General features: G+C 42.8%; 2 protein-coding genes across 2 annotated transcripts in view; one reads left to right on the top strand and one right to left on the bottom strand.

Moving 5' to 3' along the window:
* The window catches only part of med1l (mediator complex subunit 1-like), a 30,474-nt gene extending 17,705 nt beyond the window's left edge, over positions 1 to 12,769 (bottom strand). Inside the window, exon 1 of the mRNA XM_074622244.1 lies at positions 12,688 to 12,769. Coding sequence (XP_074478345.1) covers positions 12,688 to 12,749 — 62 coding nt within the window. The 5' untranslated portion in view covers positions 12,750 to 12,769. The remainder of the gene's footprint in view (positions 1 to 12,687) is intronic.
* cdk13 (cyclin dependent kinase 13) lies at positions 1,428 to 11,135 on the top strand. Its single transcript, XM_074622239.1, has 14 exons — positions 1,428 to 3,316; positions 3,817 to 4,383; positions 4,483 to 4,641; positions 4,732 to 4,871; positions 4,996 to 5,166; positions 5,253 to 5,442; positions 5,528 to 5,584; positions 6,117 to 6,218; positions 6,326 to 6,403; positions 6,977 to 7,093; positions 7,182 to 7,313; positions 7,399 to 7,595; positions 9,047 to 9,547; positions 9,679 to 11,135. Exons 1-14 carry the CDS (start codon positions 2,187 to 2,189, stop codon positions 10,353 to 10,355), a joined length of 4,218 nt encoding a protein of 1,405 aa, XP_074478340.1. The 5' UTR covers positions 1,428 to 2,186; the 3' UTR covers positions 10,356 to 11,135.
* Positions 12,770 to 13,122: the final 353 nt, after the last annotated feature.

Here is a 13,122-nt window from a genome sequence, read left to right as displayed (position 1 = left end):
ATTAGGCTTTTCCTGGTTAAATACATTTTAAGTTTAATACATGGCAACATGCATTAATTTAATATAAACATATTTTATAAATTTTTTCCAGATAATGAAGGAGTATATCAGTTTCTAAAAACAGGTGTAAAAACTGTTAAGGCAATTAGATAGAAATAGGAGAGTATGGAGGACCACAATACTCACGTAAATAGTAATAAAGCATTTATTAAGCCATTAATACATTTGTTAACAAATTAACTTATTAATCTATGAAGAAATGGACTAAATTACAAAGTAATTCCTTGTTTGACAATTTTAATGGCCAATAAAAAATAATTATAAAAATAATTTAAAAATGAAATAATCCATCAATAAATAGTTTTTAAATTGTATTTTTAAATTATGTACCTATTGACTGTTTTATGACGTTTTTGTAAAACCCCTTTTAATTTGAACTGTTTATTGATGGATTAATATTTCATTTGTAAATACTTTTTATAATTCTTCTTTTTATTGCCCATTAAAATGTCAAATAATTAGGTACTTTGTAATTTAGTCCATTTATTCATAGATTAATAAATCTATTTGTAAACAAATGTATTAATGGCTTAATAAATGTTTTATTACTATTTACGTGAGTATTGTAGTCCTCCATACTCTCCTATTTCTATCTAATTGCCTAAACAGTTTTTACACCTGTTTTTAGAAACTGTAATATATTCCCACATTATCTGGAAAATATTCATAAAATATGTTTATATTAAATGTGTGCATGTTGCCATTCATTAAATTTAAAATGTATTTAATGGGGAAAAGCCTTATTTAAATTAAAAAATCTCCTATACAAGGGTGTCCTTGTACAATTAGTTTTTTCTTATCAAGTAAATGCTTTATTACTATTAGCGTGTCTCTTGTGGTCCTTTGTTGAGTGCATGCACTCAGTATTTTAATATATTTTTAGTATTTTTCTTCGTATAATACCAGTAATATTTTCAATAATTAAATCTGAATTTCACAATTGTCATTTAAGTCTGTAAAATTGTAGCAGATGCACAAAACTTTTTTTTCTTTTTTTATAATAATAATAATAATAATAATAAATTGGACTTATATAGCGCCTTTCAGAAACCCAAGGACGCTTTACAAAGGGGGCACACAAAATCATACTAGTAAATAACACAGAGGAGAAACTATAGCTAAGTAATTAAAAGAGTGATGTGTATGTGTAACTTTATGTAGTATAAATTAAGTTTTTGAGAGAATCAAATCAAATAATTCCCTAAATTAATGTCTGTTTTTTGGTTGTCCAAAATAAGACACTACCTTTTGTATAAATAGAAGAAAATTGATTTCTAAATGTTTTATTTTGTTTTTTTACAATATATTTTTAAAAGTAGGGGTTTCCCTTGGCGGTGACGTCAGCTCTGATCCGGTTGACGCATCGTGCTCTGATTGGTCCAGAGCGCCAGCAGCAGGCCTGTAGTTCTCAGCTTGTCTGCGGCCTCTCAACACTTCTACTCGTTTAGCCTCATTGAGAACTAACTTTACAACATTTAAGGATTTCTTTGCAGCCAAACAAGTTTACTACTTTGTGGACCATGTGGCGGTGAAGACGGAGCAACAACCCTGGCAGGATATATCATTTATTACACTGCGTCTTTGACTGAGTTGAATTGAAACTCAACAACAGCAAGGAGAAAAGAGAGCTAGCATAGTTAGCTTAGCTATGCTATGCTAACGATGCTAGCTATGCTAACCAGCGTGCTATTCACTTCCTTGTTGCACATTGGAGAGAAGAAGTTTGTGAGTTGTTCTACCTCCACTTTAACACCATCTGGTTAATATGTTACATGTTTGCATCAAGTGCAACCATACAGAAGAAGAGGGTTTTATATTTTAGAGGAGCTAATGTCTGGCTAGCTGGACACAGTTAGCATAGTTAGCTTAGCAGATCTGGGAGATTACAATGGTTGGACTGTCTCTATAAGTAAACACCATATTGTGGATATAAGTGTCATGAATTAAGCTTGAAAAGGAGCTGGCTTTGTAATGCTTAATTGTGAATTAGCTTAACTAGCTCTGTTAACACACAGCTAGCACAAATGTTTTGTTCCACGACAAAACAAGGAAGTGTATAATATATAAAAGGATTATTATATTCCTTTAAACGTGGCTTTTAGGTGTTTATTTAGTTAGATAGATAGATGCCTAATCCAGAGGTGGTGAGGGAGGGTAGAGGAAGGAGTCCTTCTGCTCAGAGGACTGCTAACAGGCAGGACAGGAGGAGTAAACCTGGGAGCAGTGCTGCTGCTGCTCCTGCTCCTCCTGCTGCTGCTCAGAGAGACAGACACCGAGAGAAGAGGAGATCTTCGGCTACCGGGAGGAAGAGACGCAGACAGACCAGGGGGAGAGACTTGGGGCATGCAGGTGCAGCAGGAGACAATGACCGCAAAGACACTGAACTTCGGACATTGGTTGAGTATGATGATGTGAGCTCCCAGTCTGAGAGATTCTCTGGGAGCCCATCTCCAAAACATGACCCCCATGCTGACAGACTCTCAGTGGACCGACTTAGTGACTTTGGTGAGTATAATGGATCCCCAGACAGAAGTCACCAGAGAGTGTGTATCAGCAAGGACAGACAAACAAGAGGACCATCTGGGAGGAGCAAACAGGAGAAGGAGACAGCCAGGAAAAAGGACCACCAGAGCCGAGAGAGAGACCCCTCAAAAGCTAGAAGTGGAGCTAGTCTTAGTGGCTCTAAAAACCACAGAGACACTACAAGGAGCAGTGACAGGAACGGTAAAAAGACATCTCAGTCCTCGCAATCTGCAGATTCAAAAAAGGATTCAAAAAGTCACAAAAGTAAAACAAGATCCGAGAAAGAGCCCCCGTCTGCGTACAGAGATGCTCCACAATCTTACAGAGATGACCGAAGCGAAGACCTCAGGGCGTACAAGAGAAGTCCTGGTTTCAAAGGAGAAAGTCCCTATGGGACGTCCTATTCGTATAGCTACCAGTCTCCTGGTGGTTATAACCAGCAAATATCTAGAAGAAGTCCAACTTATGGGAGCAAAAGACTTTCTCCCAGTTCCGCGTATTACAGCCGGGATGCAGATGGGTACGGGGCATACGGTGTGACAAAGTCACCCAGTTCCTACTCCAGCAACAAAAGGAAGCGATCCCCAGCGAGCCCAGCAAACTGGCGTAGGTCCCCGAGTTATGGTCGACACAGTCCATACGAACAAGGAGAGTTCGGTTCAAGTCCGTACGGGAACCGCAGGAGATCACGAAGTCCGTACAGGAAGTCCCTGAGCCCAAGTCCAGACGTCAGGTGAGTTATTATAAAGCAGCTAATGGGGATGTGTGGCAAGAAAAATTGAGGCCTTATGTTTTCTGTCAATATTTGCTTGCCTGCCTATGCCTTTCCAAAAACATTTGACCTTTGACCAGATGCCAATAAGTAGGGCTGTCCCGAATACCATTTTTTTGGGGCTTCGAAGCTTCAGTGAGAAATATCCGAAGGTATTCGAAGCTTCGAAGTGTGGCGCGACAGGCTGATATGTTCTTCTGTCTCCATCTCCCAAAAACAAAGCATTCGAATACTGATTTGAAGGTCGATTGTCGTGGCAACGGTCAAAGCTTCGAAGCATTCGGGTCAGCCCTACTATTTAGTGAAAGTCCTGCATGTGACATTAGTGAAACTAGATTTTATGTCTTCATATTTAGATATCCACTAGATTTTCTATCTCATGCAAGTAAATAAAACAGTCACATTGAGTTTGTAACGTTTAATCAAAATCTAAAAATGTCTCCATGTCATTTTCTTTCCAGGCGATCTGCTCGGTCACGTAGCAGAAGTCCATATTCATCCACAAGGCATTCACGCTCTCGCAGCCGTCACCGCCACTCTCGCTCCCGCAGCCGCCCCTCTAGCCTCTCGCCGAGCACGCTCACCTTCAAAACCAGTCTCGCTGCCGAACTCAGTAAGCAGAAAAAGGCTAAAGCTGCAGAAGCAGCCAAGCAAGCCAAGAACTCCAGCAACACATCTACTCCAACCAAGGGTCCCTTGTCGGCTCATCAGCCCAGCCCGAAGCCCAATCACACGTCCAGGAAGGGTCGTCCTCCATCTCCACCACAACCTGAGAAAGGACCCAGAACGCCGACGTCAATCCAGCCACAGTCCCCCTCTGATAGGACGTCCAAGAGGACCACTGAGCAACAGACCAGCAGGGACAGAGATGGAAAGGGTAAAGATGACTCTGTTCATCGGGACAAAAGGAAAGCACCAGCATCTGGACCGAGCAAAGACAAGGAACGAGCCACCAGTTCACTCATCTCTGCTCTATCATCCCTACCACTGCCCCTAAGCATTCTTGAGCACATGGATAAAGGAGAAAGGTATGTTGTTGTGCCACAAATTCTTATGCACCTTTTATAAATGATTGTCAAGACTTACTCACACTCTCTCTGTATCTCCTGCTCTTTTTCTACTATCAGCTTGAAGGACAGCTTGCTCTCAGGGAAGAAAAAGTTGGAGAAAAAGGCCCGTCAGCTTCTTGCCGACTTGCCTCTCCCCCCTGAACTTCCTGGTGGCACGTCTTCCCCGCGCAGCCCGCCCGACGACAAAAAGTCCCAAACACCTCGCCGAAGACCCAAGTATGTTACGGTGCATTTAGTGCTTTATCATATTTTCTTGTTGCCATTGTTTGCTGTATATTCACTGAAGTATGTTCTTGTAATTTCCAGAATTTGTGGCCCAAGATACGGCGAGATTAAGGAAACTGAGATAGACTGGGGCAAACGCTGTGTGGACAAGTTTGAGATCATTGGGATCACAGGGGAGGGCACCTACGGTCAGGTGTACAAAGCGAAAGACAAAGACACTGGTGAGTGTTTTGAAGATATCCGTAACTCCTCAACATTGTAAACATCCATTATTAATGTTCTTTAGAGGTGATATTAAGGTTTGTAATGATGCTCATCTCCCATTTCTATTCTTCTGTTTCATAGGTGAAATGGTGGCTTTGAAGAAAGTCCGTCTGGACAATGAAAAGGAGGGCTTCCCAATCACGGCCATCAGAGAGATTAAGATTTTGCGACAACTCAACCACAAGAGCATCATCAACATGAAGGAGATCGTCACGGACAAGGAGGATGCTCTCGATTTCAAGAATGATAAAGGTACATTAGGTTTTGACTCATAGTGGCTCTATGATCCTGCCACGCAACGTTAATTTGATGACTAAATCTTTATTCTCTCTTTTCAGGTGCTTTCTACCTTGTATTTGAATACATGGACCACGACCTGATGGGTTTGCTCGAGTCTGGCCTGGTCCATTTCAACGAGAGCCACATCAAGTCTTTCATGCGACAGTTGCTGGAGGGCCTTGACTACTGCCACAAGAAGAACTTTCTGCACAGAGACATCAAGTGCTCCAATATTCTGCTCAATAACAAGTGAGTCCTCAAACACACTCAAACAGAATGAACAGTTTGTCTTTTTCTTGACTACATTTAATTATTTTATTCCCCTCCTATTCAGAGGTCAAATAAAGCTTGCAGACTTTGGTCTGGCTCGGCTGTATAACTCTGAAGAGAGGTGAGTCTCCTATGTTTTGGGTAGCTAAACACCACACCTGTTAAGGCCTTTACACACCGGGGGTGTGACAAATAAGCAACATGAAAATGCAAAATTCTCGCCTGTGATTAATAGATGTCTTGGGCTTTTATTGTGAAAGTTAAGAACAGAAGGAGTGCATCTGGTCTTCTCTGCTCTGCCTTTGTTAATGTTGAAATGAGTAATAAAGTTTGTCGTCTTGGTTCAGACTAGATAGCCTCCATTTTGTTGTTTTATAAATAGAAATGCAACTCAACCCATTCTGCACAACGTGATTGGTTGATCCCTTTATTCGTGGTGTGAAAGCTCAGAAAAATTTACCTTAAAACATGTTTTTTCCGCCGCATAATATTCGCGTTTCAACAGCAGTTTGAAAGAATATATTGACATGCAAATTAATCACACGAAAAAAAGGCACCCGGTGTCTAAAGGCCTGCAGGCTTTCTCGCTTTCACAATTATTGTCACTCATGTGTGTGATAACACTAATAACATGTTTTTTGTTCTCATTTCAGTCGTCCATACACCAATAAAGTGATTACACTATGGTACCGTCCCCCAGAGTTACTTCTGGGAGAAGAACGGTACACGCCGGCTATCGATGTGTGGAGCTGCGGGTAAGAGACTGTTTTGAAGTTTACATGTTACTATTTAATTATTAGCCCTGTCAGTATTATTTTTGTAAGTTATAATGATAAATTTTGTCTTGTTTTGTTTCTCACAGATGCATTCTTGGAGAACTGTTCACAAAGAAACCAATTTTTCAAGCCAATCAGGAGCTTGCCCAGTTAGAGCTCATCAGGTAAGTTGAATCTAAATCATGTTAAATGTTTGAAACTGAGATTTAGTTGTGTGAACTGCTGACTGGTTCCCACATAGTGCTGCACCCACTTGTGCCAGAGACAGACTGAGAAACTGATCTAAAACAGGAAGAGAAAGCAATACTCATCTTTTCCACTGATCGGCTCAATCGGCCATAAAGCTACACAGTCACAAGATGTGCTTTGCTTAACGGGCTTCACTTATTTTGTTATGACTGCCCTTGTTAGAGGAAAGTTGAAGGTAGTGATTAATCCAGTGGAGGCCGCCCGCCTCTGCTGGGGGAAACCCTGCACATTTTTATTGATCGTTTTTTGCTGTGAGCTTTTTAATTTTCCTCTTAATTACTTGCCTCACTTTGTAAAGTAAAGAAACACTGGTGAGAGAGGAGAGAAAATAAGCTCATGTGAATTCAAATGTGATTTAAAGTAACAAGTCAGGCCAGTTCTCTGGGTGTTGTCATGATGTCATTCTGAGATATGTGCAAAGTCCCGATTGCCTATTATGTCCACACATTACTGCGCTCGGCTTAAACAAATACATTTCTGTCTTTCAGCCGAATATGTGGCAGCCCCTGCCCCGCCGTCTGGCCAGATGTAATAAAACTTCCCTTCTTCAACACCATGAAACCAAAGAAACAGTACAGGAGGCGGTTACGAGAGGAGTTTGCTTTGTAAGTTATGATGTCTAATTGAACATTAAAAGATTGGGCCCCCTAGCAGTGCATTATACTGACAGGTTGTATTTCTGTTGTTGTCCAGCATCCCTCCGTCTGCCCTGGACCTGTTTGACCACATGTTGAACTTGGACCCCAGCAAACGCTGCACAGCCGAACAAGCGTTGGGCAGCGAGTTCCTCAAGGACGTGGACCCAGACAAGATGCCCCCACCAGAGTATGTTTGGCTCCATGTTGCATCAACATGTTTATCCTACGGTTTATTAGCAGGATTACAACGTTAACTGTTTCCATCTCTCCAGTCTTCCGCTGTGGCAGGACTGTCACGAGCTGTGGAGTAAGAAACGCCGGCGACAGAAGCAGATGCCAGAGGAAGCGGCCGCCCCTAAGGCGCCCCGTAAAGAGCTGGGCCTTGACGACAGCCGTAGTAACACTCCCCAGGGTTTCCCTGCTCCTGGAGGTGTTAAAGCTCAGAATACGGCTGCTTCTGCGCTGCTGGGTGAGTTTCACTACTGTTTGTTTTTGTACTTATTATTAGCTTGTCAGTCACTGGTTAGTAACTGTTGCACTTCACCTGTATTAAAGGTGCTGAGCTAATGGAGTATGATGTAATGCATCCAAAACAAGTACAACTGGTGTGCACTTAAAGGAATAGTTAAGATGTTTTGAAATGGGGTTGTATGAGGTACTTATCTATAATTAGTGTATTACCTACAGTAGATGAGTCAGCACGCACCCAGCTCAGAGAAGGAGTTACCGCACGGGAGCAAAGTAATGTACCGCTGTAGACGGGGGCAGCACGTATTTTAGTCACCTAAAAAATATCAGTTTAAGTGTACGCTATATTTAGAACATTTTCACAGCTTTACCTTGCCGTCAGACAGCCCTTTCCGACAGGGAACTGAAGCCGTTTGTGTCCATCGATGCTCTCACCAATGCCACCAGACTCCATTGAAATAACTTGTAATTTTACCTCACAGTACCCCGGGGTTACTGGTCTACCGCTGCCTCGAGCGGTTAGTTTGATTGTGTTATAGTGTGACTTTGGTGAATCCGAACTAACCAAAGTCACACAATAACACTAACAAACTAACCAATCGAGGCAGCGGTAGACCAGCAACTTCCATGTCCTGCGAGGTGAAATTACAGGTTTCTCAATGGAGTCTGGTGGCTTTAGCGAGAGCATAGAGAACGGCTTCAGTTCCCCCTCGGAAACATAGACTATATTGCTGTCTCACGGCAAGGTAAACCGGTGAAAATATCCTAAATATAGCGTACACTTAAACTGATATCGATTTTTTTAGGTGGCTAAAACATGTTTTGCTGATGCCCCCGTCCACAGCAGTACATTGCTTTACTCCCGTGCTGGTACTCCTGTCTGTTTCTCCATACTGGGGGCGTGCCGACCGTCATCTAATGTAGGTAATACACTGACTATGGATAAGTACAACATACAACTTAAAAAGACCTGAACTATCCCTTTAATACTTAAAGATCAATCTTAAAAGCTTAAAAGCTTGGCTGCTTTGCAGAATAATTGTCCTTTCAATACTCATTCATACACTTATCCTCTGAAGGTCATACGTCTTTGGAGGATATCCGCATAGATAACACATTTATCAAGCTCATTTAGTCAGTCCCTTTCTACAGTAATGTTGACACTATGACTGTTGGTCCTTGTTCTAGTGATGAATCAGCTCAGTCAGGTGGATCTGTAGTCGGACTCGTCTAACCGCTTTTCATATTTGCATTCATTTCACGTGGGAGTGATTTTGAAATGGCATTTAAGGGTCTCTAAAACTGTTATGACTCATTGAGATGTACAGTACAGCTTTCAGTCGAATCTTAAATACGGGCGAAAGCTCCAGAAAGATCTCTATTTCTACTAATATCTCATCCCACATGTGTGTGGAGAATGCATCTCTGAATGAATCTTCTGTCTTCTTACAGACCCAAAGGGTCCACACTCCCAGTTGACTCAAGAGCAGCTAGCGGTCCTCCTGAACTTTCTTGGCCAGTCCAAGAGTTCAGTCAACACGGCCCAGTTTGTCCAGTCCATGGGCACAAAGGTCAATCAGGAAACGTTACAACAGCTCTCCAAAGCGCTCGCTCCCACCGACCCAGCTGAGCCTCCTCCTCAACCTATGCCGGCCAAGCCTCCCCAGCCAGCTGCTCCTGTAGGCGTGCCCCGAACACCCCCGATGCCCAAGCCTCCGTCACCCCCCATGTCTGCGCCGTCGGGTATTCCAGAAGGAGAGGCCGCAGCCGCCACACAGACGGCCATGACCATGCTGCTGGCCCAGCTCCTCCAGGCTCAGCAGGCCCAGAGGCAGGAACCGAGTGATGGTGGAGAGGGAGCGGAGAGCACCAACCCTGCAGGAGGAGCAGCAGGGGGGCAGCCTCTACCTCCAGAGGTCAAACAGCCTCCAGAGCCCAGCCCAGTCTCTCCAGGTAACCCTACCGGTATCTTAAACTGAGCTCGCTACAACCTCGCTACAGCGTTATTATCGCGTTAACTTTGACAGCCTTTGAATAAAACAATAAGAACTACTTAATATAATGTTGTAATTTCTGTGTTTCAGTGTCTGAAGTAGGTGGCGTGTCCATCCTGCCGCCAGACCAGAGACCACCTGAGCCTCCAGAGCCACCTCCACACGCTGACCTGGACTACCGGCAGCCTCCACCTGAACCCAAGACCGGCCACGCTCCACCTATTGCGTCTGCAGGTGGAGGCGATGGAGGGAGACCCCCAGAGCCAGACTACCCCCCTCTCCCTACTGCAGAGGGGCCCGGATACGGCGGAGACTACATCCACCCACCTCCGCCTCCCTTCACTCCTGCAGGGTTTGGGGACGGCTACATGGGTCACATGTTGGGCGGAGGCCTGCCACCTCACGCTCTGAGGGAGGTGTTTAGCGGACCTGGCCAGGCTGCTAGCTCCTCGTCGTCTGCAGGGGTTCACCAAGACCCCTACCCTCCAGGAGCCACCGGACCCGGCAGCATGGTGTTCACTGGGGACCAGGACCACCGTTTTAAGTACAGTCACAGCCCTTTAACTGTGGAGGGACAGCCTAACCCTATCCACATGTACAACCACGCCATGGCTAGAAAGGATGGTTTACCTCCTCACCCGCCCATCCCAGCGCCAGGACAACCCTGGGGCTCCCCTTCCCAAGTGGGGGCTCCGCCACTACCCCTCGGCTTTGTCCCACACGTAAACTCTGCAGCAACAATCAGGGGACGAGGCCTGCCTTTCTGAGAGACTGGAAATAGGAAATTGTGACAATGGACAAAAGGCACGAGGACTCAGTTTAGAGCCTGGAGCCTCTCAGGCCAGACCAGAGGGATCTGGAGATGCACACTCAGTTTGTAATAAATCTGTGTCAGGCGTTTTATTCCTCCTCAGTCTGGAATGTGGAGTACGTTGCAGAAGGACAGCCGAATAACACCGGAGGAGCTTTTCTTGCTCATACCATTTTCCTATTTTTTTGTAATCTATTCTGCTGTCTTTTAAATTAAACTTTTACCTTTTTTGAGTGTACATTTATCAGGCCGGGTACATTTTAAATCTCTACCTTAGCCTTTCTGTAATTGCTCCAGGGCAGACTAGTATTAATGTTTTGCACTACTGACTGAAGTAGGCGGAAACTATTTTAGCTATGAAAGGAAATGGATGGTGTGCTTTATCTGCACAATTAGGAATAAGACCAGTAATGTAGTGTCCTCTTTTTATTATGTTGAAACGATGATGGCTCAGTTTTATTCGGTTGATGGCGCGTATAGGGAGCTATTTGAGGTATAAGGACTGTTAGTTCCAGACAGAGAGGTAGCACTTCAAAATCTGATCCGACTTCATGGAGAAAGGCTGTTTTCACTTTAAATTCCACATGCCTTTTTGCCGATAGGTGTTGTAAAATCATGAACAAAACAAAAAACACAACCCGAGTTCAAAAACTGTCTTTTTTTTTTGTACTAAACTGATTTTGTCCCTCTCCCTCCTCCTTTGGCAAATGTTTATTAAAGAAATGCCAACAACGTATCGTTGTCTTTAATTACTACAAGGATTGTTACTGAAGTTATCACAGTAATAGGGCTGTCAAAGCTAACATGATTATTAATAATTAACCCAACTGATCTTCCGGACGTTGTACCGGGCTCAGTTTTAAAGCTAAAGTGAAGATACTGGCACCATATACAACTAAGAACTAGAACATAAACTAGAAAACCTAAGGAATCCATTGGTACTAACCATGTCATACTAGCTCCTCGGGAAGGAGGCTAAATAACGCTCCAAACTTACGCTAAATTTTGGCGAAGAAAAACCTGTCATGTCCATTTTCAAAGGGGTGCCTTGACCTCTGACCTCAAGATATATGAATGAAAATGGGTTCTATGGGTACCCACGAGTCTCCCCTTTACAGACATGCCCACTTTATGATAATCACATGTAGTTTGGGGCAAGTCATAGTCAAGTCAGCACACTGACACACTGACAGCTGTTGTTGCCTGTTGGGCTGCAGTTTGCCATGTTATGATTTGAGCATATTCTTTATGCTAAATGCAGTACCTGTGAGGGTTTCTGGACAATTTTTGTTATTGTTTTGTGTTGTTAATTGATTTACAATAATAAATATATACATTAATTTGCATAAAGCAGCATATTTGCCCACTCCCATGTTGATAAGAGTATTAAATACTTGACAAATCTCTCTTTAAGGTACATTTTGAACAGAAAAAAATGTGCGATTAATCACAATTAACTATTTCAATCGATTGACAGCCCTAATATATATATAATAATATAATTTTGATATATTATAAATGACCATCTGTAGATGTGGTGACTTCATAAATCACACCACTGGATGGCAGTGTCTATCACCACTCTCGCTCGTACCTGCACTCATTCAGATGAATATGTGCTGCAGATTGACATTCAGTGCTGCGTCTGAAGGCCACTCACTTGTAAGTCTCACTCGAAACCAATAGACCTCAGCTGGCAGCCTCCGACTTCACTGCAGCTAAATCTTGACACTTTATACACCATTCGTACAATGACGAGCTCCTTGTGATGCAAATAGGCATATTTTGGCTGTAGCATGAAAACCCTTCTCCTTTCTACAAAGAAACTGCCAGGTTAGCACCGCTGAGACTTTTTTATCAAGGGAGACATGGCTAAGGAGATAGCAGCACGCATCACGTTTCAGACAACTAATACACAACCTGGAATACAGACGCGGAGCGGTGCGACTGTCAGGATGAAAGAAAATGTTCCAATAGCTGACAGCTCCCAGTGGACTCAATCTTCAAGCACTTTAACTCAATTCTTTGAACTTAATGGAAAACAGTTTCACAGAGATCACAGGCCAGTCCTCCTGAATGCTACAACTTTGATATGAATTTTTTCTGGATGTCAGTAGACCCTTTTCACCCTTTTCACCTTCATCAAATGAGGTGTTGCTTTCAAATAAAGTCAGCCTTCTTTTTAACTGTTTCCTTTCACATCACGTTCAAATGAATGCTCTCGCTAGAGAGAGAATATTAGAGATGCAACTAATGTATATGAAGCATCAAATTAAGGATAAACTTACGAAACAGGCGGTGTGTCTTCAGAGAGATGTCGATCCAGTTGGAACAATTCATCAGTCCACATACCTAATTATAAATATATCGAGTTATACAGATTATTATCAAAGTAAAAAGAAAAGAAAAGAAAACCTCAGGTTTAATTGAATCACTATTTAAAAGCTTCATAACATCAAGACACTTCATTACATTACACTCCAAGTGCAAGGACTTGTCTTTAAACATATTCAAATATTGAGAATTGCCATTTAAATAGATATTAAAGAGGACATATCGTGCTCATTTTCAGGTTCATACTTGTATTTTGGGTTTCTACTAGAACATGTTTACATGCTGTAATGTTAAAAAAAAACACATTATTATTCTCATACTGTCTGTCTGAAACGTAGGGCTTGTGGTGAAGGAAGTTCTCTTGCGGTAATGATTGGCTCAACAGCGCG

Source organism: Sebastes fasciatus, chromosome 21, assembly GCF_043250625.1.
Source record: "Sebastes fasciatus isolate fSebFas1 chromosome 21, fSebFas1.pri, whole genome shotgun sequence".
In the NCBI taxonomy this organism is placed as follows: Eukaryota; Metazoa; Chordata; class Actinopteri; order Perciformes; family Sebastidae; genus Sebastes; species Sebastes fasciatus.
Note: the sequence above shows the minus strand (reverse complement) of the source record. Positions and strands in the feature narration are given on the sequence as shown.